At 41.3% G+C, this 26,141-nt stretch overlaps 1 protein-coding gene across 6 annotated transcripts in view; it reads right to left on the bottom strand.

Moving 5' to 3' along the window:
* The window catches only part of WT1 (WT1 transcription factor), a 48,845-nt gene that overhangs the window by 15,170 nt on the left and 7,534 nt on the right, over positions 1–26,141 (bottom strand). For 3 of the 6 annotated variants that reach the window (XM_027072940.2, XM_027072941.2, XM_053203328.1), the window contains 2 exons: positions 17,496–17,573; positions 16,364–16,414 (listed from right to left, as the gene is read on the bottom strand). In XM_027072940.2, the coding sequence (XP_026928741.1) occupies positions 16,364–16,414; positions 17,496–17,573 (129 nt within the window). Of the gene's footprint in view, positions 1–16,363; positions 16,415–17,495; positions 17,574–17,656; positions 22,113–26,141 lie in introns of those variants that run through there. The other 3 variants (XM_027072942.2, XM_053203330.1, XM_053203329.1) reach the window with 2 other exon arrangements.

The raw sequence follows: 26,141 nt of genomic DNA, 5'->3' as shown, positions 1-26,141 counted from the left end.
ATTTGGCTTCCAAAACATTGGCTTTCCATCCCATTTCATATTTCCTCTACCTTTGAAAAATCACCTTTTCTGTGTTTCCACTTAAAAAAAAAGGATTGGGGTTCCTTGGTGGCTCAGTCAGTTAAGCATCTGACTTCGGCTCAGGTCATGATCTCACAGCTTGTGAGTTCAAGCCCCACGTCAAGCTCTGAGCTGACAGCTCAGAGCCTGGAGTCTGCTTTGGATTCTTTGTCTCCCTCTCTCTGCCCCTTCCCAGCTCACACTCTGTGTTTCTCTCTCTCTCTCAAAAATAAATAAACATTAAATTATTTTTTAATTAAAAAAAAAGGATCTTCCTTATTGTTGTGGGGAACTATTATATTTACAATATATATACTATACTTGTTCTCTGGTATTCAGGAAATGGTAAGATTGTAAAAGGTCTGTCCATGCAGCAACCTGAGGGAAGCCATCACAGAGAATCTAGTCATTTGGATGGGCAAATGTCATCAGTGGGAGTTAATCTGAGGCAGAAATGGAATAGTCACCACCATTAAGACCCAGCCGGTAGATGGTCAGGTAATGCCAAGCTTTTCCCTGAGAGAATTAGCCTTAAAAAGTTCCAGTGACTAAGCCGTAAATGAACTAAATAGGAGTGAGGGTAGGGTTCTTAGAGGTCTGGAGCCATAAAGCCTTCCAAGAAGAGCAAGGAGCTCTCTGCCTAGTGAAGAGATTTCTGGAGCCAAAGATGCACCTTCCAAATAAAGCATTCACAAAGCCCTGGGTAGTATGGGGTAAAAATTTATCGGGACTTGGAGACAAGAATGTTATCATTCATGGAGCAACTCCAGAGTGGAGAGTGAATCCCACCAGATCAAGCAATCGAGAGACCCAAATCTCTCATAGGGTAGAAATAGATGCAGTGGCTAGACCTCCCCTCCAACCCAGACAGTGAGGAAGAAAGTAAGAACTCTGCTCTACCAGCCGAGGACTGGCAATCATACGAACCCAGTGTTTTCAGATCTTTCCATTCTCCAGAAAGTCAGAAACCAAGATCTTTATGTGAGATCGTTTCAGTGTTAAATTCTGGCAAATAATTGAGATTTTACAGAATCACTGTCAGGTCAGACAAAAGACCTCTGGCCTCAGGGCCACCTGAGGTTTGCCACCTCAGCTTTAAAGGTTGTGCAGGAAGTTTAAGCTGCAAAATGGAAAATTCTGTCTTGATTTTGTTCTCTCCTTCCGTATGGCAACAAAGTAGGGGTGGGGATGCACCTGATTCTTGAAAAACTGAGCATTAAAACCTTCCAAACCCTTGAAAGTGTGAAAAGATGCTACACCTATACAGCAAGCTTGACCAGTGCCACGATGGCAAAATCCAGAAGCACTCGTCATCTACAGGTATCAGCGGTTTACCTCTAACCTTCACTGGCCCACTTGCAAGTAGCTTTAAGCACTGGAGCTATAGACAGAAGACTGTAAATTCTAGTGTATCAGTTTCCTACAGCTGCTGTAACAAATTATCACAAATCTGGGGTCTTGAAACACAAATTTACTCCCTTAAATTCTGCAGATCAGAAGTCTAAAATCAGCCTCGGTGTCCTAAAGGCAAGGTGTGGGCAGGGCTATTTTCTTCTAGAGGCTGAGGGGAAAAATCTCTTTCCTGGTCTTTCCTAGTTTCTAGAAATTACCTGCATTCCTTGGTGTCTTCCTCACATCACTCTGACCTCTTGCTTCCTTTGTCACATCTCTAACAACTCCTCTGTAGCCAAATCTCCCTTCTGTCTTCTTCTTATAAGGACACTTAAGTCCATTTGGAGCCAACCCAGATAATTCAGTATAATCTCCCCCATCTCAAGGTCCTTAACTTTATCCCACCTGCACAGTCACTTGTGCTACAAAAGGTATCATTCACAGGTTCCAGGAATCAGGACTTAGATATCTTTGGGGGTTCATTATTCAACCTACCATACCAAGGGAATCAGACTTACTCAGTTTCTTACAGATAGATACATTTGAAAGAGCTCAGTTAATCTGGATCCTTTATCTCCAGATGAATCTAGATGACTAGTCCTGAAGAAAAACATCACCTCCCCATCAGACCATTAAGGCATCAAATGAGACTAGGTAAATAAAGCACAGTGCTTGGCACATGGTATGCCCTCGGTAAATGTTTGCTATTACTTACTAGTAAGATCTGCATTTTGCAGCAAAAATACTGAGATTTAAGAAGACATTGAGTTATCTGCCCAAAGTCAGACAGATGGCAAGTGGCAGAGATGGGGCCTGAATGCAGGACAGCCCAGCTCTTCTTCCTTCAAAACTAGCTAGACAATTCTGGTGGTATAACCCCATCCTGGGTTCACGTCTATCATCATGACACTGGACTAATTCCCAGCTCTTTTCTCCAGTGGTATGAATGAAATCAGGCATGCTGAAGGCTTAAAAATGTTGTGGGAGTGGGTAAGATAAGAGAAGGGGAGCAGTGAGGAGGAACAAGTTTAAGATACTCAGTCTTCAGTACACTCCAGCTTCTGCTCTGAGGCACTATTTTTATTATGGTATAAAGAAAGCACAAAGCTAACTACGATGGAAATGGAAATGTGACAGAGCAACCAAAACTGAGCACAATTGTTACAAAGAAAATTCTTTCCACATAACTGGGAAAGTACACTGAGCAGGAACAGTTATCAGTAGAGCATATACCTCGTGACTTTATTCTTGGAGGAGGTGTGGACTGTACATTTTCCTAAACAGCTTTAAAATGCATAAAAATGCATCCTGAGAAATTCTGCTTTTCCTAGACAGCTTTAAAGTATGTAAACATGTGTCCTTAGAAAGTTTACAAAAAGAGAAAAATGTCCCTCATAGAACACAAATTATGAACCCTCTTCATGCTAAAAACCTGTACATTGAGGTTTGGCCCAGAAAAAACCGTAATGCTAGAAGAGTAGCTTCTTTAGAAATGATTAATTTTGATATTCCACAGGCACAAGAAGATTAATAAAAAGGAATTGAGGTTTTACAGATGAAGAAAACCAGAGCTGCCCTGAAATCCCTTATCAACAGAAGAGGTTTAAAAAAAAGGGGGGGGGGAGGAAAGAAAGAAAAGAGACTTTCGAAGGTAATTAACATTTGATATAAATATTCAAAAAGGGGAAACCTCCACCTGTGACTTCTCTCTTCCACCTCTAGTTCTTGGCCAGGTAGGCATCCCCCTATCTTCACCTCTGTCTTCTCACCTCTGCAAAGTTAATCAGGTTGAAGGAAAGCACCTGGGAAAACTTCAAACTCCTGCATATCCAGAAAATTGAATTTACCCATCAATCTCTGGTCTCTGTTCATCCTTGATACTCAGGCTTATATACAAGATGCTTAAATGCGTGATTCTTTTTGGTGTTGAAAATAAACTTTGCGGGGTGCCTGGGTGGCGCAGTCGGTTAAGCGTCCGACTTCAGCCAGGTCACGATCTCGCGGTCCGTGAGTTCGAGCCCCGCGTCGGGCTCTGGGCTGATGGCTCAGAGCCTGGAGCCTGTTTCCGATTCTGTGTCTCCCTCTCTCTCTGCCCCTCCCCCGTTCATGCTCTGTCTCTCTCTGTCCCAAAAATAAATAAAAAACGTTGAAAAAAAATTAAAAAAAAAAAAAAAAGAAAATAAACTTTGCTACAAGCCTTGAGAACCATCACCCCTGTCCCATGTGCCACTTTTGAGGGAAAAGAGCACTGGAACCATGTTCAAAAAGTGTGCCTCTTTAAAGGTTAGACACAAGAGATAAGGCTAAACACACCAGTTTAAATTACTCTTGCTAAGAAAAAGAAGAAAGAAAAGAACCCAAATCTAATCAGGCCTCTAGATCTAACTACCTATTTATATAGGAAATACAGGGGATGGAGGTCTAAAGTTAAAAAACTGTAAAAGAAAGCAATCTGCTGAATCCAGGTTGTGAGATATTTTACCAGCCAACTGACCTGCTATCTCCAACATATCAATACCATGAGGAGGAAAAAAAAAAAAAAAAAAAAAGAGGAGGTGGGGGTGAGAAGGACAGTTACAGCATAAAAGAAACTTAAGGGAGGACAACCAAAGAAATAAAACCAAGCCCAAAGAAACAATAAGCCTCTGCACAAATGCTCAGCATTCACAAGGACACACCATGCACGGAGATAGTTGGGACTTGAACTAGAGGACTCAAACTAGAGGACTCAGAGCTGAAAGAACAGGAACTTCACCTAGGAAGCCTGAGTGGTCACACCAGAATACTTATGTTTAAAAGCTTCACTGATTGAAAACCTAATTTCCCTGTAGCCAGAGTAATTTCAAAATTCGCTTTCACATCCACTTATAAGATGTGACTTGAGAAGATGAATACATATTGAATTCTCTTTCTGCGCATAGTCAGAGGTGGTGGCAATGAAGCACAACCACCTCTAGCTCAACGTGAGTGCTTTTTTATTCTCTGCCTGGATGTGATGTGCTAAGGGCAATATTTAAATCAAATTCTGCGCAAACATCATCAGCAATGCCATCTAGCCAATCTCTTTCTTCAAGTAATTTCACCTTTTAAAGTGGGAATCTAACAAATCAATTGGTCAAAGGATTATTCTGTTCCTGCAAACATAATGGGAAAGAGCAAGCAATGCAGATTCTTTTATGAATCCAGCACAGAAAGTAGAACCTAAAAATAAAACAACTAAGTTAAAGTTGATTGAGTTAAAAAAAAAAAAAGGGAATGTCCACAATCTGGTGAATCATGGGTATATAATTTCCTCTGAAGTATAGTCTACAGAAAACAATCAGCTATTTTTTTTTCTTGAAAAATTTGTCTTCCTCCTCCCTTCAGGTGTTTCATTTCAGATCTCAAGAATAAGATGCAACAATAGCCAAATGATGGAAAGAGCCTAAATGCCCATCAACTGATGAATGGATAAAGAAGTTGTGGTTTATATACACAATGGAATACTACTTGGCAATGAGAAAGAATGAAATATGGCCTTTTGTAGCAATGTGCATGGAACTGGAGAGTGTTATGCTAAGTGAAATAAGTCATACAGAGAAAGACAGATACCATATGTTTTCACTCTTATGTGGATCCTGAGAAACTTGACAGAAGACCATGGGGGAGGGGGAGGGGGAGGGGAAAAAAAAGGTTAGAAAGGGAGGGAGCCAAACCATAAGAGACTCTTAAAAACTGAGAACAAACTGAGGGTTGATTGGGGGTGGAAGGGAGGGGAAAGTGGGTGATGGGCACTGAGGAGGGCACCTGTTGGGATGAGCATTGGGCGTTGTATTGAAACCAATTTGACAATAAATGTCATATTAAAAAAAATAAAATATAAGGTGTATGTATCAGATACAAAAAAGAATAAGATGCATTTTTTACTTTTAATGAAAACATAATATAGTTTGTGTCACTATTTTAGTGGGTTTTTTGTTGTTGTTGTTGTTTTTTTTTTTTTTTTTTGAGAGAGAGTGTGAGCATGAACAGGGGAGGGGTAGAGGGGTGGGGGGGTGTGCTGACAGCAGAGGCTGATGTGGGGCCCGAACTCACAAACTGTGAGATCATGAGCTGAGCTGAAGTCGGATGCTTAACCAACTAACAACTAAGCCCCATAGATGCCCCTATGTGGTCTCACTTTTAGTTGGAAAATATACTATAGTAATTCTAACTATTACACCTTTTAATGAGCACTTTTCCCATGAGCATTAGAAAGAAGGCTTCTCCTCTGCACCATCCTTCATTTTATTTTCTATCCAGGTCTCAAACATCCCTATGGTATCCAGCTCCACATGTTATCTGGAAGGGAGGAGGACTCACCCCACTTTTATTAACTTTGTTTTAATTCTCTGTTGAGTATCTCTTGTTCTGCCCACTCCACATCCATCCCACCTTCCTCTGGAAACAGGGCCCTTTTCCTTTCTAGGAAACCATCCTTCTCTTCTAATCCTCCCCTCTGGTTCCAAGGGTGAGGACATGCTCAGGACCTGGCCAATCAGACCAGTGCATTCTCTAGCCACATGACCCAACCCAGGCCATTCAGAAACTTCCCTGGGTCTTTTGTCGGAAAAGAACCAATAGAAAGGTATTCTCCTTTTGAGGCTGTAATTGCCAAAAACCAGAGCTATTTTTGCCACAATGGAGAGAGCCTGTCTGAGAAGGCAGCCAGCACAGAAAACAGTAGAGATAAGAGACAAGGAAACCATGTCCTAATAACACCATCTGAGACCCTGAATCCAGACATGGGAGTTTTAAAATACAATACAGTAAGGGGTGCCTGGGTGGCTCAGTCGGTAAAGTATCTGACTTCGACTCAGGTCATGATCTCCTGGTTCATGGGTTTGAGCCCCATGTCCATGCGGAGCCTGCTTGGGATTCTCTGTCCCTGTCTTTCTGCCCCTCCCCGGCTCTCTCTCCCTCTCTTTCAAAATAGATAAATAAACTTAAAAAAAAATAAAAATACAGGGGTGACTGGGTGGCTCAGTTGGTTAGGCGACCAACTTCGGCTCAGGTCATGATCTCACAGTTCGTGGGTTCAAGCCCCGCATCAGGCTCTGTGCTGACGGCTCAGAGCCTAGAGCCTGCTTCAGATTCTGTGTCTCCCCCTCTCTCTGCCCTTCCCCTGCTCACGCTCTGTGTTTCTCTGTCTCTCAATAATAAATAAACGTTAAAAAATAGATAAATAAAAATACAATATAGTAAGCTGCCAAATTTAAATTTTTCCTTTATTGATGCCAGTTACAACTGGGATTCTGCCATCTGCTATAGAAAAAGTCTTGGTTTGGGGTACCTGGGTGACTCAGTCGGTTGGGCATCCGACTTTGGCTCAGGTCATGATCTCGTGGTCCGTGAGTTCAAGCCCTGCGTCGGGCTCTGTGCTGACAGCTCAGAGCCTGGAGCCTGCTTCTGATTCTGTGTCTCCCTCTCTCTGACCCTCCCCCTCTCACACTGTCTCACTCTCTCTCAAAAATAAATAAACATTAAAAAAAAAAAAAGAAAAGTCTTGATTCATACATAATCTAGCAGTTATCTAAAAGTAATTGGATTTATTTTTTCAGCAAATTTCTCAGAACATGGTATCTATAAATGAGTAACGGTCCCTTCAAAGTGTTACCTTTTGGAAGATGCCTACTTGTTCCAAACATGTTATCATTACTAAAACCTAAGTTGTATTCCTCTTTTGAAAGTTTCTTTATAGTTCTGGCTCCTAGGTCTTCACTTCCCATGCAATCCTGTCATCAGCCGCTATTTAACAGGGGACACAGGCTGAGTGGTTAACAGCCTGACAACAACACTTGTATAAATCAGCCCTTATGAACCAACAAGCTTTCCTCTCCACTTGAAATGGTACACAAACCTCCTTCAACTGAACTTTTCCCTCTTATTTAACACTCAGAGCAGAGCTAAGAGATATTTTACATATTTAAATCCAGTTTCTCACAACTTTTTGGAGAGAACACAGTCCAAAAATGCCACAGTTTTACTGGGCCCTACCACGCGGAAGGGTATTTTTAGGTGGGACTTACATTCTTACTTCAACACACACAAACACAGGAACTACATTTTCACAGACCACCTTATTCAGACCATATAATAAATAACTGATCTCTCCTTACATGTGTCTGGCATCGAGGTGATCATTCATCAGAATCCCAATTCCATCTAACTCACTGGGTTTACCATTCTCAATGCTTTGGCTCTACAGCCAGAAATTGCCGCTAGGGTGTCCCAGATCCACACAAGAGACAAACCCACACAAGAGACAAACAGGAAAAGACGGAACAGGATCTTTTCAGCCTGGATTCCTAAAGGCTCCTACCCAGCTAGCTTACGTGCTCTTGAATCTGAAAAATTTACTCAACTGTGCTCAATTAGTTAAAAAAAATTATCCTCCCTAAAACCCTAGGATTAAGCACAGGGCTCTTAAGACTAGATGTCCCCTGGGGTGCTTGGGTGGCTCAGTTAAGTGCCCAGTTCATGATCTTAAGGTTCATGAGTTACGGCTCACGTCAGGCTCTGCACTGACCCTCTCCCTCAGTCCTTCCCTGACGTGCACACGCCACATGCACTCTTCCCCCCCCCCCATCTCTCTCTCTCTTTCAAAAGTAAATAAATATACATTAAAGAAAAAATTAGGGCCCCCTGGGTGGCTCAGTTGGTGAAGCATCCAACTTTGGCTCAGGTCATGATCTCACGGTTTGTGAGTCTGAGCCCCACGTCGGGCTCTGTGCTGACAGCTCAGAGTGTGAAGCCTGCTTCAGATTCTCTCTGTTTCCCTCTCTCTCTGCCCCTCCCCCGCTTGTGTTTTGTCTCTCTCTCTCTCTCAAAAATAAGTAAAACGCTAAAAAAAAATTTTTTTTTAAGGATTAGATGTCCTCTGCTTCTCCAGTTGAAATGGAGGCTTGTAGGTGTGAAGGCTGTGTGAATAATCATCTTTTTCACAGGCCCCACTCTCCAAACAAATGTTAGTAACACAACAAAGGATTTCAAGGTGAAGAAACAAAAGAAAATCCTTGTACTATATTCATGAGTGTAATCACATTCATTCTCAAAGAGATTTTGGAGCCAGAGGCATTACTGCTAAAAGTCTTGAAAAGGAGGAAATTCAAAATAGACACATCTGACACAGAACAAGACTTGAAAAAATGTTGAGGAATACCATCCACGCTCTTGAAGAAAGGGTTAGATCTTTTTCAAAAGTCAATCATCTCCAAAATTACTTTTGTTAAGTAGGCTCCACACCCAGCACAAAGCCCAACACAGGGCTTGAACTCATGACCCTGAGATCAAGACCCAAGCTGAGATCAAGAGTCAGATGATCAACTGATTGAGTCACCAAAATTTGGGTGCCCCCAAAGTTAATTTTTAAACTATCCATTCAAAATTCTAATTAAGACTTAAAAATAAACTTGTTATTTTAGAATTTTATATTTACAAAAAATTTTCTAAGATAATACAGATAGTTGCCATATATCTCATACCCAGGTTCCTCTCTGATTCACATCTCACATTAATATAAGTGCATTTGTCACAATTAATGAACCAATATTGACAAAGACTTTGAAATTAACAAGGTAAATCTAAAATTCATCTTGAAGAATAAACAAGAAATAATAGCCAGAATTAGTTTGAAAAAAGATCTACAATGCTAGTAAACTTTTCTATCAGATATTTAAGTAGACTATAACAGTATGATAGCTTGACAAAAAGAACCAGAATGATCAAAAGAAGAGAGTAGAGTCTAGAAATGGACCCAAGGAATTTGATAGGATCCAAGGATTGATAAAAGTAATATTTGAAGTTAATGAGGAAAGACTGGATTATTCAAAATAGTTTGGGAATACTGGCTAGTCTTCTAGAAACAAATCAAGATGGAATCAAGTTGCCAAATAAATGCAAGATGAACTAAATGTTTAAATGTAGAAAGGTAAGGGGCACCTGGGTGGCTTGGTCAGTTGAGTATTCAACTTCGGCTCAGGTCATGATCTCGCAGTTCTTGAGGTCAAGCCCCGCATGGGGCTCCGTGATGACAGCTCAGAGCCTGGAGCCTGCTTCAGATTCTATGTCTCTCCCTCTCTCTGCCCCTCCCCTGCTCGCAATCTGTCTCTCTCAAAAATAAACAAACATTAACAAAATGTAAATGTAGAAAGGTAAATTAAAAAATAAACCAAAAAGATACTAATAAACAATTAAAATTTTAAAATCTTGAGATGGGAAAAATCTTTTAAAGAATTTTTTTAAGTTTATTTATTTTGAGAGAAAGAGAGAGAGCGCGCAGGCATGTGAGTTGGGCGGGGCAGAGAGAGAGAGAAACCCAAGCAAGCTCCATGCTGTCAGCACAGAGCCCAATGCTGGGCTTGATCCCATGAACCATGAGATCAAGATCTGAGCTGAAATCAAGAGTCAGACACTTAACAGACTGAGCCACCCAGGCGCCCTGATGGGAAAAATCTTTTTAGGCATGATATAAAAGCCAAAAACCTGAAGCAGTAAAACTGATAATGTTTAGCATAAAATAAAAAAATTCTGCAAGGAAAAGATAAAACCATTAAAAGAATTAAAATACAAACCAGAGGAAACACTTGCAGTGCATATGACATATAAAGGGTTAATATTCTTATCAACAAAGAACCCTTGCAAATCAAGGTTACTAGATGAACTATCCCAGCTTTTAGCTAACCAGTCACCACTTTCCCATGGAGCCTCTTCTCTCTCAAGGACACTGTTCCAGCAATTCTATGCTCTCCCACCAATAACTTCTTCCCTCGTCTTGATCATTCTCATTGGTAAACAAGCATGCAGGTACTTCTCTCTAAATATAAATAAGTGAAATAAAGCAAAACAATAAGAAACCACTTTGTCCTGACATTCTATCCTCATTGAGCTATATATAACATCATTTCTTTGCTCCTTTTTGCAGCAAAACTCCACGAAGTGTCTTCGTACAAATGCCTCCAGTTTATCTCCTCCTAGAATCTCCTACACACACCTGTATCAGGCTTTCTCTCTCTCCCTCTAATCTTTCCAGATACAGTTACTAGTTCAGTAAATGTTTCCAGGAGTTTCTCTTTGCAGATACAAACACACCCTAATATGTTGAAAAATTAGTTATCATTGGGTGGTGAGAGAAGAGATATCTTTTCTCCTCTATAATGTTTTGGTGCTGGCCTGAATTTTTAAATACATAAGTAAGCCTGTGTTACTTTTACAATCAAGGGGGGAAAAGTTGTTTTCATTTTGATAAAGTACCATCTTAGCCTTAAGAACATTGTATCTGTGGCTTCGCTTTTAAAATGAAGAGTTAGAAATAAAGCTAGAATGGGATGCCTGGGTGGCTCAGTCGGTTAAGCATCCGACTTCAGCTCAGGTCATAATCTCATGGCTTGTGAATTTGAGCCCTGTGTTGGGCTCTGTGCTGACAGCTCAGAGCCTGGAGCCTGGTTTGAATTCTGTGTCTCTGTCTTTCTCTGCCCCTTCTCTGCTTGTGCTGTCCTGTCTGTCTCTCTCAAAAATAAATAAACACTGGGGCGCTTGGGTGGCGCAGTCAGTTAAGCACCCAACTTTGGCTCAGATCATGATCTCGGGGTTGGGTTTGTGAGTTTGGGCCCTGTACTGACAACTCTGAGTCAAAGGCCTGCTTCGGATTCTGTATCTCCCTCTCGCTCTGCCCCTCCCTGCTTGTGCTGTCTCGCTTTCAAAAATAAATAAACATTAAAAAAATTTTCAATAAACATTTAAAATTTTTTAAGAAGAAATAAAGCTAGGATAAATGAAAATTTTCACTTTTAATAAGAAAAAAAAAACCCTACTGATACATGCAACAGCCCCTCACTTCACAGAAGCATTTATATGGATGGCCTTTTACTAGCGTAGCTTCTATGTCGATGTTTTCCTAGTTGGAGGTTATGATTTTTTTCTTGGGTAAATGATAGTATACTTCTCCCCCTCCAACACCCACAGCCCCACACACATGCATGTGCTCATGTGTGCTTGCATGCACGCACATGCTCACACACACACACACACACACACACACCCTTATCAACAGGCTGAAATCCGACTTCATCTTCTTGTGCTGAGTCTATCATACTCTTCATATCCATCTCGGACCCTTTCACCACCACTTTCCTTTTCTATCATTCCTGCTTGAACTCTTTCTTCTCCTGAGCTAAACAAAACTGTCATTTTCTCTCACCTTTACAAGATGAAAATAACTCCTTGCTTAGAAATAAAATAGTTAGAAACATAGTGTGGAGAGGATGCCTATAAAGCTCAAAATATTTTTTATGTTTATTTTATTTTTGAGAGATACAGTGCCAGTGGGAGAGGGGCAGAGAGAGAGGGGGCCAGAGGATCTGAAGTCGGTTCTGTGCTGACAGCAGAGAGCCCGATGTGGGGCTTGAACTCATGAACGGTGAGATCACTACCTGAGCCAAAGTCGGATGCTTAACCAACTGAACCACCCAGGCTCCCCAGCCCCAAATAGTTTTTTAAATGAAGTATTTTTTTTAGCAAGTTGAGAATATTTTCAAAAACGCTCTCTTGATGATTGAAACACAGAACTTTGCAATGGCCTACAGAAGCTGAAGCCCAATCATTTGTTATAAAAAAAGAAAAGGATACAAATGTATATGTCTGCATAGAAAAAGGTCTAAAAGTGTATGCAACATAACATTAACAGTAGTTTCATCTGAAATATTGGGGGTGGGGTTAATTTCCTTCCCTGTATGGTTGTATTTTCTAAGTGTTCCATAATTTGTAACATTACTTCAATAATTTAAAAAATTAATACATTATTTGAATATATGGCCAAAGAGAAAAGGGTGGGAAAGGCGAATAGCAAAGGAGGCGATGGGGAAGAAAGAAGTAGCACGGAAGTGGGAAGTGAGGGCAAAGAAGAAAGTCCACTCCAGATGCAAGGAACAGAGACACAACTCAAAATCAGTCTCCATCCCCATCCTGCTGACCCAGGAGTCCCATGTTTGTGCCGGCAGTTACCACTAGGAGATCCTAGTGGAGTCCAAATCAAAGCAAAGAACCACTTTCCCTGGCATAAAGGTAACCATTTAAAAGAAGAAATTAACAAAGTTTTGCTGGGGGTGTAGCTGGAGAATTTCACTCAAGAATGCGGATGTTCACAGAACTGCTTCTCTCTACCTTCCCTCTACATCCTAAGCTCCAGGAGCCACTTAAAAGCAGGCTATCTATTTTCAAGAAGTAAATCTCTTGGACGAGTACCTTATGTTTATGAGCTGGAATGGGAAGGTGCTGGGCTGTGTATTGGAACTCCCAGCCAGAGAAGACAGTTATCTCTCTTGGCACAGGTTCTCAGGGATGAGACCATGTCTAGCGGGGATTTTCTCCAGATTCGACAGCCTTGGCCCTACCAAAATGCACAGCTTTGTTTTCACCATACATCCATCACTCATCGTGAGCCTTTCATTTTTCCTTTCAACCATCCACAGGTCAGATACTGTGTGTTCCCAACAGTCTGTGAACTTCTTGGACCAGCAAAGGGACATTCATTTTTCTCAGCACTCCTTCAACATTTCTATTGTATTCGATTTCCCACTCCCCCTGCCCAGCTCCCTGGAGAGTGACTTCTTCCTTGTTTTAATAACTTGGACCACAGTCAAGGTTGATGTGTTACTCCATTTTGTAGGATATTTTCTTCAGAAGAGACAAAACAGACTAACAGAGTAGCTGGGGCTTGTGAGCAGCTTTAGGAATTCAGCATCCATTAGGAACACACAGGAAAGGTTTTTAAAGAAATAAAAAGTAGGCAACACAAAGGCCTCATAAACAGAATTATTCATAAAGGTAGACTAATGCTTTTCCTGGCAATTTTCTCTCCCAGTGACCCGCTTTAAAAAAATCTAATTTCATTTGTGAGTGACGAAAAGGGTCGGAGTTAAGAAAGTGGGTTCATAAAGTACCTTCTCTGACTTAAATTGAAATACAATACTCTCCCATTTGAAGTCATAAAAGTAGTTCTGATCTCAATGGGCACACAGATATAAGAAAATGAATAGAGAGAGGAAGAGAGAGGAGTAAATCAGGGTCAAGAGTATCCCTTCCTCCCCATTATATCATGTTTTCATCTCATCTTGCCCATACTCTCCCTAAAATCCCATCCCCAACCATTGTAATAACACTGCTCCCTGACATCTAATGAAAGATGTCTCCAAGGAACTGGTTAGGACACAGGGAAAAACCCTGTTCTTTTTTTTTTTAAGTAAAATTTTCAAGGAAAAAAAGACATGAACAAATATTTTAATATTTTTTAATAAAAAATTTGATAATACTACATTTTTATGAGTGATATGGAAATTATCTTTTTTTCTCTAAAACAGGAGTCAAACCTCCAGTTTTTCTGTTATATATCTATTGTGTCACCATGATTTTTCTTACCATTGATTTCAAACAGCGGCAAGACTCTAGCTGTGAGTTTATTTTTTTTTTTAATTTTTTTTTCAACGTTTATTTATTTTTGGGACAGAGAGAGACAGAGCATGAACGGGGGAAGGGCAGAGAGAGGAGAGGGAGACACAGAACCGGAAACAGGCTCCAGGCTCTGAGCCATCAGCCCAGAGCCTGACGCGGGGCTTGAACTCCCTGACCGCGAGATCGCGAGATCGTGACCTGGCTGAAGTCGGACGCTTAACCGACTGCGCCACCCAGGCGCCCCTAACTGTGAGTTTAAATGAAAAATAGTTATTTATCTTTCTTCATGGAATATCTTTATTCAAATGTGTTTTCCATATTAACAGTGTTTTCGTACCGTGACAAAAGTAAGTGAATTTGGCATCAGAAAGAGTGACACCAACCCAGATTGTGTCTCCCCCGGACAAAAGCCCAATTTTCTACCGGAATAACAGATTCAACTGAATTCAGTTCTTGGCAATTCATGGGCTTGGAGGGTAGAACTAAGGAGTAGCCATTTTTAAGAGCCATAAGAGAGGCAAACTGTGGGTCATGACACATCAGTGGGTTGTAAAATCAATCTACACATCACAAGAAGCATTTTTAAAAATGAAATTGAATACAGTAGAGAACATCAGCATGCACAGCTTGGAGTAAGGGTAAGCACTGTTTTATGAAAATGTATGTGTATGTGTGTGTGCATGTGTGTATACTGGATCTTGGTGTAAAAGGTTTTTTTAAGTGTCACTATCTAAAAAGTTTAAGACACTCTGATCAAGGACTCAGACCCTGGACTCAGAGAGAAGTGGATTCCAACATGGCTCTGCCACTTACTTGCTGTGTGAACTTGGATTACCTGGCTTAGTCTCTCCACCCACCTCATCTGAAAGATGGACATACCATAGAATATTAGGATTGTCATGAGATCAAAAGACCCTTACACAGGGCCCAATAATGTTAACATCCACATAAGGCACAAATCACAAATGGAAACAGGTATTGGTTGACTTACAATATGTTCTAAAGGGATAAATCCAGTGTGAAAGAAGATGTTAGTAAGTTAGACAATTGAAACTTTTTTTGCTCTTCAAAGAGTTGCTCCTCTGTAGGACTACCTATAGGAGATATCTTATCCTTTTCATTCAGCTTTCTGAATAAAAATAGTATTCAAGAAATATATTTTGGTTTCAGAACTCCTTTTCCAAAATGCAAGGACCAGACAAATAAAAACTCTTCTAGTTTGTTTTTTTTTTCTTAAATGGGGTTGAACAAAACAAACTTCACTTTGTGCTTCATCCTTACAATATAGCTTCTGATTCCCCAGCAAGTGACTAATATCATGTGTTTAAAGACCTTAAAAGGTATCAAAATTATCTCTACTATGGAAAGACCCAGAGTTAAACACATGCCAAGAGTCCTTATCTGTCATTTTTGTAATCAAGCAAACAAACAAACCCTGTACTCCAGCACAAAGAATTTTAAAAACTGAAACATACTGCTCACTTCACAATCATGTTCTGACTATTCTTGGCATTTAATTTGAGGACAGTTTCTGAATTCTGAGAATGGGAGAGAGAAAAAAAGGAAAGGGTCCAGAAAGAAAGGGTGAGAGCAAGAAGCCAAGGGACATCAGACAAGCTAAAGGACAAAATGCTGAAATTGTCAGCAGCCCCTTGGATGGAAGTGTGGAGATGAAAGTTTCAAGTCAATGGGCTTTTTTACTTTTGGGTCTAGACAGAGAAAGGTGAGATTTGGATAAAATAGAAAAATTGGGGGAGGACGTGGGGAGAAAGATCTAACAGTAACTCCTGGAAGACTCAAAAACAACTCTGCTGACCATTGAAGGGTGACTCAAAAGCCAGGACTGAGTAAACAAAAGAAAGAAGGATAAGAAGAGGGAAACTGGTGCCAGGGTTCCAGAAAATAAAATCAAAAGAAAGAGCTATGGGAATGTCCCAGGGTGCAGGTTATAGCGCTGGGAAGTCACAGATGTTGAGAATGAAAAAAAGTTTTTGCAAGAATTCTGGCAGACTTGGGGTAAAAATTAAGTTCTCCCTGAGAGATTTAAAAGCAAATAAAGAAAAAGAAAGTTATGTATGCCTGAAAGATCTGACTGATCTAACAGGAATATGTATAATACCCCAAATTTAGTATTTAGTAAAACATTCCAGAGGAAATGAACAGGGTTCCTGCTGCATCATTGTAAAAATTGCTTTCTAGGAGTATGTTGATGAGAATTGTCACCACCTCCATTTTTGCCCTCAATATGTCAATGATAAATAAGAGGGAGAAAGGGAGGAAGAGAGGGAGGGAGGGAAAGAGAGAGAGAGGGAGAGAGATTCTTCCCATCCCATTACACCAACGCTACCCTGATTACCCACTGTCAATCCTAACTCCTGCATCACCCCAGGCGCCAGTCAACAAGGCCTACATCATTGGCTTTGCCATCATCGCATCATCCACTCACTTGCTCTGCCCTTCTGTCCATTTCACTGAGCTGGAGCTCCCAGCAGCAACTCTAGAAGAGAAGAAGAGGTGGGGAATGGGGAATGGAGCATGCGTGGCTCTAGCAAGCCCCCCCAGATCCCAGAATCCAATGAAAAGTCACTAATACACAGAGATGTGAAACTAGTTGTCTAGTCCAGAGTGTTGAGCTTAATCCCCAGTGCCACTTGGGTTGCTGGTGGGGTGGAAGGCAGCACATTGAGGCTGGAAAGAGCCTCTGCTTTGGAATTAGATCCAGACTTGGAATCCCAGCTGTACCACTTAACATGATGTGAACATGGGAAATGATGTACATCTCTGAGCTTGATTCACTTATTTGGAAAACAGGGCGACAATACCTAAGCCCTACAATATTGTCAGGAAGATTAAGTGAGGTGACCTAGAAGAGCACCTACTGCATCACAGGGATGTCACTAGAGTCACTAGTGTCATATCCTAATGTCATATCATATCTTCACTAGAGTCCTATCCTAATGCCGTCAACTTAGACTTGTTAGAAAATGAAAAGTGAATCCTTGTGCTGTTGGAAGCAAGTCCCACCTGTTTGCCTTTTTAAATATTCAGGTGCAAAGCATTTCCCATGCCTATGCTGTGTTCTCCCTATTGTGACTGTGTATCAAACAGGAAGAAACCCTTTTGGTACAGCCAGGTGTGAGCACATCTTACTCTATAGTGTCCAAATCTTCATCGCTCAAATACGAATTTGGATCCTGGGCATTATAAACTGAAAGGATGTCTCAATAAGATAACGTAATAGTTAACATCTGTGATATCATTAACAAAACAAACATTAAATGATGTTGAATTGACACAATTGTGAAGAATTCTAAAACATTCAATAAGTAAAGGCCACATTGCGTTTTTCTCAATATTCTCAATCCCTTGTTCCAGACACATACAAAAATCCCCTCTTTATGTTCCTGAAAATTTAATACTGTCCACAAGCCACCAACCGGGGGAGGGAGGAAAGTATTTTAATTCTACAGAGAGCCATGACTATTCTAAAGCTGCACTTTCTTCATGAGTTATAAGTGCCTTTAAAACGGTTCAAGCAGGTGTACTTTTTAAGGGCCATGGAACAGAGAAAACCTTACCCCTTTAAGGTGGCTCCTAAGTTCATCTGATTCCAGGTCATGCATTCAAGCTGGGAGGTCATTTGGTATAAATTGTCACTGTTAGAAAAACATCCAGAGTTAAAAACACATAATTACAAAAAGATATACAGCTATTTCTTCAAAAATCAATGGAGGTTTACCTTTATTTTGCAACGAAAGCCTTCATGTTTTCCAAAATGACAGAATATGGGAGTCTGAAACGATTTTCACCTCACCCCACTGATTCCTGCACAGTTACTTCACACACAGCAGAAAGGATGTGAGAGTAATCTGGAAGCCTTTTAAAAACCTGAGTACAGCAAACACAAGTTTCTAAAGAGGTATTAAACCTTTCAGGGGAAGAGGCTAAAGGGAGTAGAACTCTTGAAAGGCAACACAGGCTGGATAACTCAACATTAAAGTTAAAAGCCTGGAGCTGAAAGTAAAAAGATGGCAGATTAATTATTCGTGAAAAGGCCATTAAGTTGTTTTAATCAAAAGGATAAGTATCATGTGGATTATGAGGGTCTAAAAAGTCAAAGAGTGATGTGTGGTGGATGGTCTAATACTCAAGGATGTGACAAGCAAAAGGAAGAGGATGATAGTCTATGCACAACTGAAGGAATCACTCTCTAGAAATTTTATCACCCTAGTACAAGTTGAATGGAGTTAAAAAAAAAAAAAAAAAAAAGGCCCCAGCCCTTGTTCTAGAAAGTTCTAAGAAGGAAAACAATCTCTGATCGTTTACATTAAGACTCCACAGGAGAAAGTACACTCTCATGTAAACCAACCAAAAATTGTTCTCTCCTCTCCTCTTATAGTTATCTCACTCCTAGAAAACCGGCACATAAATCAATGAGCAGAAATCTCCTTAATTACCAAGCTGTGATAGGAATACATTTAGTCCTGAACCGACATGGTCAATTACGAAATTTGAGACCTAGAGATGAGTGGGTTGTCTGCGAACCCTTGGTCTAAACACATTACAGAGGAATACCTTCATTCTACCTTCACGGCAAAGAGAGAGAAGCTTTCAATATCTACTCTGCGGTATCAGACCCCAAACCTAGACAATCTCTGTCTTGTCATGGCATGCCTTTGGGTTGCTTCATTGGGCAGGGGCAACACCAAATTTTAATTAAGAGAAGGTATTGTCAGGCTAGCCAAACTGGGAACTTGTGGAGGGGGTAAGGGAGATTGCAGCAACTTGGAATAAATGGACACCGTGCTCCCTCTAGGCATAGCTTGATAAATCATGGCCCAGTCCCTCTGCCGTTCACATAATCACTCTGAAAATGATTTGGAACTCCTTCGTGGCGGGCACACAGGATAAGGGGAAAATCAGATTCCAGGAGGGAATTTTACATATGAAACGTGAAGTGACTTCAAACTCGAACTATGTGTCCTTTCATTAGTCAGTGTCTATCTGGACCCCATCATTCATCCTCGTGTCTGACTGGCTATTATGCTACTACAATATCCTACATATCAATGAAAAAACATGATTAGTTTCTCCTGCAGCTTCTCCATTTGCAGTAGCGGCCCGTGCTGGTCTGTGCCACTACCGTTTCGCAATTCCACAAATTCTTGCTGTAAGGCTGGTGTAATTAATTCCTGAAGAACCCCAATTTTTATTAGAAGTGCCAGCCCTGCTGCATTTAACACAGAAGAGTTTCGTGAACTTTCTTTGGGCTGACAGCTCATTAATAAGCAGCCTCCTCCACAATCTCTACTGGTTTTTGTTCTCTTGCGCCTTTTCATCAAGCAATCCATTTATTAATCTCGCCATTAATCTCAGCCAACAGGCATTGTATTCCCCAGGCAGCTCTGTATTTTTGTCACTGATTTTTAAAAAATTGTTCACCAACTAAAATCACTCAGCTCCGGTTGACAATTTTCCTAGGCCCTATTGGGATGTGGGGTCTTTCTGAAATTATTTCATCCTTGCATAAGACTAAGACCATAATTTTCAAGAGAGCTGGGAAGCAAGACAAGGGACAGAAGTTTATGCACACGGGTTAATGAGTCCCAAATATCTAACTTTATGATTTAGGAATTTTCTCACAGACTTAAAGAGTAGTCCAGTAGATTCCTAAGGGTCTCTATCAGGAAGTACCCCAAAGAGAAAATATTTTTAAGGCCATTTTCTCAGCCCCCAGAAAGCAAATTTTCTCAAATATTCGGTCTATGTCTTCCATGTATGTATTGTCCTAGTGTGTGCTTAATAAATATTCCATACTGCCCTAATAAGATAGTTACTAGTCAGACAAGGCTATATTGAGCACTTGAAATGTGGCTAGTGCTACACATTGAAATAAGATTTTGACTATTTTGAATTAAATACAATGTATTAAAAATTAATTTCACTGTTTTATTTTTTTAATGCAGCTACTAAAAAATTCCAAATTATAAACATGGTTTGCATTGGTTTTATTGGACAGTGCTGCTCTGTAAGTTTTAAGACCTTGAGCCAATCAGTTCAGCTCACTGCACCTCAGTTTCCGCATCTGCCAAATGGAAATATTAATCTCAATCATTCTAACTTTACAGGGATGTTGTAAAGCCCTAAAAATGGCTCTTTGAAGACTATACAGGTCATAAATTTTAATTTTTCCTAATCTATCAAATTTTTCACAGTACTTTTCACACATTCCCCACTATGCCCCACAACTTTGTGAGGCAGGTACAGTGATGATCCCCATGTATCAGAGAAAGAGTGAGGCTCAGAGACATGCCTGATGCTGGCCTGCCTGACGCTCCCCCCTCACCTGCCGCATCCCTTTGAAGGCATCCTGGCATTATTTGGCCTCTAAGCTCATCGTCTACCATTTAAATAATAGTAATCATTATACAATAATAATACAGACAAGTCTGGACGTGAAAGAGAACATGTTCCAGGAAGCATTGTGACTTTCTCTGTCTCCAGAAAAGTTAAAACATGCAAGATGCCCAACATGTCCTTTTCAGCTAAGAATCCTATGCCAAGATTGCAGGAGGAGCCCCACTTCTAGTTTTGGTGGTCCTGATAGCTCAGCTTGCAAATCCTCTTGAAGGGAGAGAAGATGGGATGGGCCAGTAGGGGAGAAGGACTTTTAGAAACCCCCCAACCTACTAATAGGTTTCCTGAGTCCAGTGATAGGATCAGAGCACAATTTTAACCACATCCTGCCTTCTGCTGGCTGAAGTTCCTCAGTGGTTCCGTCCGTCAGCTTTGGCTGGCACCACCTTTTTACTGGAAGTCAATGACAGCAATGACAATAACTCCTCTGCTGGGGAGGAGACAGAATGTGAACCCGAGCTAAAAATACTGGACCCAAGCATGCTCCAGCTCTGATCTCTTTGGGCAATCGGTCAACACCCAGCTTTCATCGTGAAAACCCACAGAAAGAGGCAGCGCTGGTCAAGGAATATATGGCCTCTGACAAATAAAGCATCTAATTATTAAATAACCACTGTAGGTGTTGACCACCTCATTCCCAGAGGAGATCAGATAAGCAGGTGGTTTGGCTCAAAGCAACCACAGTGGTCACGTAGGCATTTCAGCTCGCCATCTAACCCTGTTCGGAAGTGAACTCTGCAACTGCAGGCTGCCAAAATATATTCCAAAAGTCATGGTATCCTTTATATTTTTTTAAGTAGACTCTTTTTTAAAGCCCCTTGTTTCCTATGTAAGAAATGTTTGAAGTTGGAAGCAAGGGAGAGAGGAAAAAACCTTCTGTAACTGGGATTAATGCAAGTTGGAGTAAAATAAAAGGAAGTCAGTCCTAGCAAAAAGAGGAACTTAAAAGGAAATCGGTAGTAGATCATATAGAGTTTGTTTTGGCCTGGACTCCAGTATTACTGAGTTCTCGACCTCCACACAAAAAGAAAGGAGGAAAGAAAGCCCTCAGCTAGTATCTGGGCTGGGACTCCTCCGCTCTTCAAATGTGTGTGTAATTCAAGTACATTTTCATCTTTAAGAGTGTTTACTATATATTCAGCAGAACAAGGTAGAAAAATTCATGTCACCAGTAGAATGGAGCTGACGAACCTGCTTAAGACCAGCGTTTCCTCTGCCAGATGGTTGCCAGCTGGCAAAGTAGCACCTTGGTGGAAGTAAAGAGTTTCCCCCAGAAGACTGACGGAAAAAATGAATGAATGGATGGACGGATGAGAAAAGAAAACACCAACCAAGAAAAATGCAGATATAACTGCCATCTGTGATCAGAATTCATGATGTCCAGCTTTTGCTGCAATAGCCCTGTCCCGCACCAACAGAGAGGCCCCTGTGGGTTCACCTCTCTACCTGATAACCACGGCTCAGGAAAAGAGGCTGCAGCCAGACTTCCACACTGCCCTTTTCCTGCGTTCTTCCCCCCAAGGCGCCATAGAGGCTGCCTGTTGAGAAATTTCTGCCCAGCAGGCCCTGGTGAATAATTATTTTACAGTCAATCTCTTGGTATTGTTATTTCTCTCCAGCTCACCAGTTCACCAAAGAAAAACCCACTGGGGATTCAATTTCTATTAATAAACACTTGGTCAGCACAAGAGTTGCAGGAATATTTGAAACTAGATTTTTCCCCCTCCCTGGAGACAAGTCCATTTCAAGTCTTTGGTTTTGATACTGCCCACCCCTGGAAACCATTTCACCTTTCTGTCTTCATGACTACCTATGTGGGAAACAAATATCAGTATTGTCTTAAGTGTCTTAAGTGTCTTAAGTGAAACTTGTACACCAAAGAAGTATTATTGAATATAATATTATTTCCTTGGGCATGAGCTGCCCTCTGGCACATGTCTATGTTGAAAGCCCACCTAACTAGTATATAGTGCACTTCCCAAAGACCTGGCTTCCCCAGAAACTCTATGCCTGCTATGGAAGTCTCTCTCACATGAAAAACAATCTGCTGGTAAAAGCCTCCACTGTCAACTTCGTCGCTCATGAATCAACATTCAAGCATTTAAATTTTTTTTTACTTTTTAAAAATTTTGTTTATCAGTTTTGAAAGACAGAGAGAGTGTGAGCGGGGGAGGGGCAGAGAGAGAGAGAGAGAGAGAGAGAGAGAGAGAGAGAGAGAGGGAGAATCCAGAGCAGGTTCCAGGCTCTCAGGTGTCAGCACAGAGCCCCATGTGGGGCTCGAACCCAACGAACTGTGAGGTCATGACCCCAGCCGGAGTCAGACACTTTACCTGACTGAGCCACCCAGGCGCCCCTGAATTGTCAACATTCAATTAAAAATATCTGAATCAGTAATTATTGCTTTCCAAATTGGGAGCAGTTTTACCTAGTAAGGGGCAAAAGGAAATATCCTCATTTAAATTGGTAGCAGATTTGCTACAGAAGGCTATGCAGGAGCGCCTGGGTGGCTCAGTCAGTTGAGCTTCCCACTTGGACTTCGGCTCAGGTCATGATCTTGCAGTTCCAGTGTTCAAGCCCCTCATGGGGCTCTCTGCTGTCAGCAAAGAACTCGCTTTGGATCTTCTGTCCCTCTCTCTCGCTGTCTCTCCCCCACTCATTCTCTCTCTGTCAAAATAAATAAATAAACTTCCAGGAAAAAAAAATAAGGATATGCAAACCTAATAAAAGAGCAAGAAGAAAGGGAAAGGACTAGAATATCTTTTAAAAAATAGTGTGGAGAGGAGGATTTTTCAAACACAGGGCACAGAACTCCTTTTCACAAGTAGCTGTGAAAATCAACCCATGAACTGGGTATAGTCAGAGATCGGGGGCTCAACTGAGGTCAGCCAGCAGAAGAGGCAGAAGGCCTTATGGAAGAAGATTCAAAGGACGTGAGCAGAGAAGGCCCAGCTAGCTTCCTGTTTTAGGCAGAAATCAGGGAAAGTTTTTGTGCTTAGTGAGTGTGAATTTTACTACTGTCTCCACTCAGGAGAGCATGGGGTCCAACCACTCCTGGAACATTGCCTGCGAGCAAGCACAATCACAGTGGCCCTATAAGCGCTCATTCCTCCTAGGTCTGGAGGGATGGGGAGAAAGGTCTTTAGGTGCCTTGACTGAACTTCACCCCCAGCAGTTCACCCCAGCAGTAAAGGCTAAGCTAGAGGTGTCTGAAGTATGAAAGACAGACTTTGTTGAATGAGGGCTTCAGGAGAAAGTCTGTTTCTGATGACACTCACCAGGGAGAAAACTGCCCCGAATCCATTAAGGGCTTTCTATTGAAAGTTATGGGTAGAACTAATGGATAATGGGATTTCTTTCATTACTGGGAAATAAAGACCTTTCTCTACTGAGGCCCCGGACAGATGCCACCTTTGGAAAGAAAATGGCACTTATTCATCAAGAGAGATAGCAGGGTACACTGGGTAAGAAGATGGATTCTGAAACCTCACTACCTGAAATCAGGGACTTTACTGTGTCATACCAGGCAAATTCACCTCCCAGGACCTCCTCTATAAAATGGGGACGATAACCTATTACCTGGCTCAAAAAGTCATCATCTGGATTAAAGAAGTCAATCCTGATACAGTGTTTAGAATGGTGTCTGGATGAAGTAAGTCTATAGAAGCATTTGCTCTTCACACTTATCAGCAACAGTGTTGGCACAGATTGTATAAGAAGAGTATTCCAGGTGGAGGATGCTGGTGGTCTGGAATCCCTCAGTGATTCAGAGCACAGATGGGTTTTGAAGTCAGAGAGACTCAGGATCAAGTCCTGGTCTTGATTCTGACTCGCTGTGTGCAAAGCAAGTTACTTTGCATCTCTGAATCTATTTCCTCTTCAGTAGGATAAAGATTAGAGTACCTACCTCACAAAGTCATCAGAAGAAGTTAAATGAGTAAACTGAGTGACGCACTTAGCACAGTGCCCAGCAACACACAGTCAGCATGCAATAAATCCTCGTCATTATGTTAAAAGGACTCATGCATGGTTCACCCAGCTGTGATCACGGCCCCTACGGAGAAGCCAAAATCTGTAACCTTTGGACAGAACTCTACCCACCTTCATATGGGGGCAGAGAGGATGGGAAAAACCATCTCCTATCACCTCCCGTAAGTTAACTGTGAGCATTTTCTATTCACTACTGTTCACATCTACACACAAATGTTCACACATAACTCCCCAGATCTGTTCCCTGAGAGAGGAAAAAGACCTGTATAACAAGGAGAGAATTTTGAGAATTTCCTCAAAGCAAATACATATTGTGCACTGCTTATTTAATATTAGTGTATGTACCATTACCTTGATTTTATTCTGGGAAGGGAGACTACATTAAAGACTGGAGAGACAGAAGCTTTGGAAAGCAGTGGGGAAGAGGCTGGGCAGGCGGCCCCAGGGGGTCAAGTGCAAGGAGGCTAACAAAATACAAGCAAGCCTTTCCCAGGAGATCCCAATTTTAGATGGAAGGGAATGGAGCCAGGGGCCAGTAGAGGCACCACTAAATATCTTAAAACCCAAAAGTTAAGCCACTAAGTGATTAAAATTTAGTCTTGTTTCCTATGCTTTTTCAAACACTGCATTCACAAAAGCATTTAGGTACCCTCTCAAACCTTTTTTTAGGAATAAGAAAAAAGGAAATGACGTAACTGCAGTAATTGCATATGACCAGTTTTAAAATATCCTATACCTGTCTGTTCTATCATTATTACTGTATCTGATCTTTGAAAAGTGATTGAAAATGTTATGAATGTAGGGTGAATGGAATTTCAAAGACAGTACAAAATTCAAGGGAGCAGACTTTTTTCCTACAGGGTTCACAAATCCTTTTTTAGGAGATTTATTGCTTAGAAATCTTCTCTAACATGGGGCACCTGGGTGGCTCAGTCGGTAAAGCCTCCGGCTTGGGCTCAGGTTATGATCTCACGGTTCATGAATTTGAGCCCCATGTCGGGCTCTGTGCTGACAGCTCAGAGCCTGAAGCCTGCTTCGGATTTTGTCTCCCTCTCTTTCCATCCCTCCCCTGCTCTCTCTCTCTCTCTCTCGCTCTCTCTCTCAAAAATAAGTAAACATTAAAAGAAAAAGAAATTTTCTCTAACAGAAGAAAATGGTATATTTGTGACATAAATATAAAAATGAAAACCAAAAAAAGGATCCAAGGCGCCTGGGTGGCTCAGTCTGTTGAGTGTCAGACTTGGGCTCAGGTCATGATGTCATGGTTCATGAGTTCAAGCCCCGCATCGGGCTCTGTGATGACAGTCTGGTCTCCCTCTCTCTCTGCCCCTACCCTGCTTGTGCTCTGTCTCTCAAAAATGGATAAATGGCAAAAAAAAAAAAGAAAAGAAAAGAAAAGAAAAAAGATCCAATTACGTAAAAGAAGAAAGGGATAAGCAAAGATTTCCAAAAGATGAACCTAACAAAATTGCTTTATACAGTGGCCAATCAAAAGCTGGATTAGAAAATGTGAGAGTTTCACCTATAAAATGCAACCCAAGTGACTTTTCCTACATCCAAGACAACCACAATTTCAGCACTAAGTCAGAATCCACCACAGGGGCAGAGAATTATGAAACCAGTGGTTGTGATCACTTCATCCCCACCTTCTTCACTTTCTAGGTTGCTCAGCCCCTCTGATGGTCCCCTTCCAACATCTCCCAGTCCCCAAGCCCCATGGAGGTATCCCAGTGCATCTAAGTGACACTCACTCCAGCAGCATCAAGGTCTTTCTCTCTGCCTGGGATAAGACACCAACCAGGAACCACGGAGGGAGGAGT

Source organism: Acinonyx jubatus, chromosome D1, assembly GCF_027475565.1.
Source record: "Acinonyx jubatus isolate Ajub_Pintada_27869175 chromosome D1, VMU_Ajub_asm_v1.0, whole genome shotgun sequence".
NCBI lineage: Eukaryota > Metazoa > Chordata > Mammalia > Carnivora > Felidae > Acinonyx > Acinonyx jubatus.
Note: the sequence above shows the minus strand (reverse complement) of the source record. Positions and strands in the feature narration are given on the sequence as shown.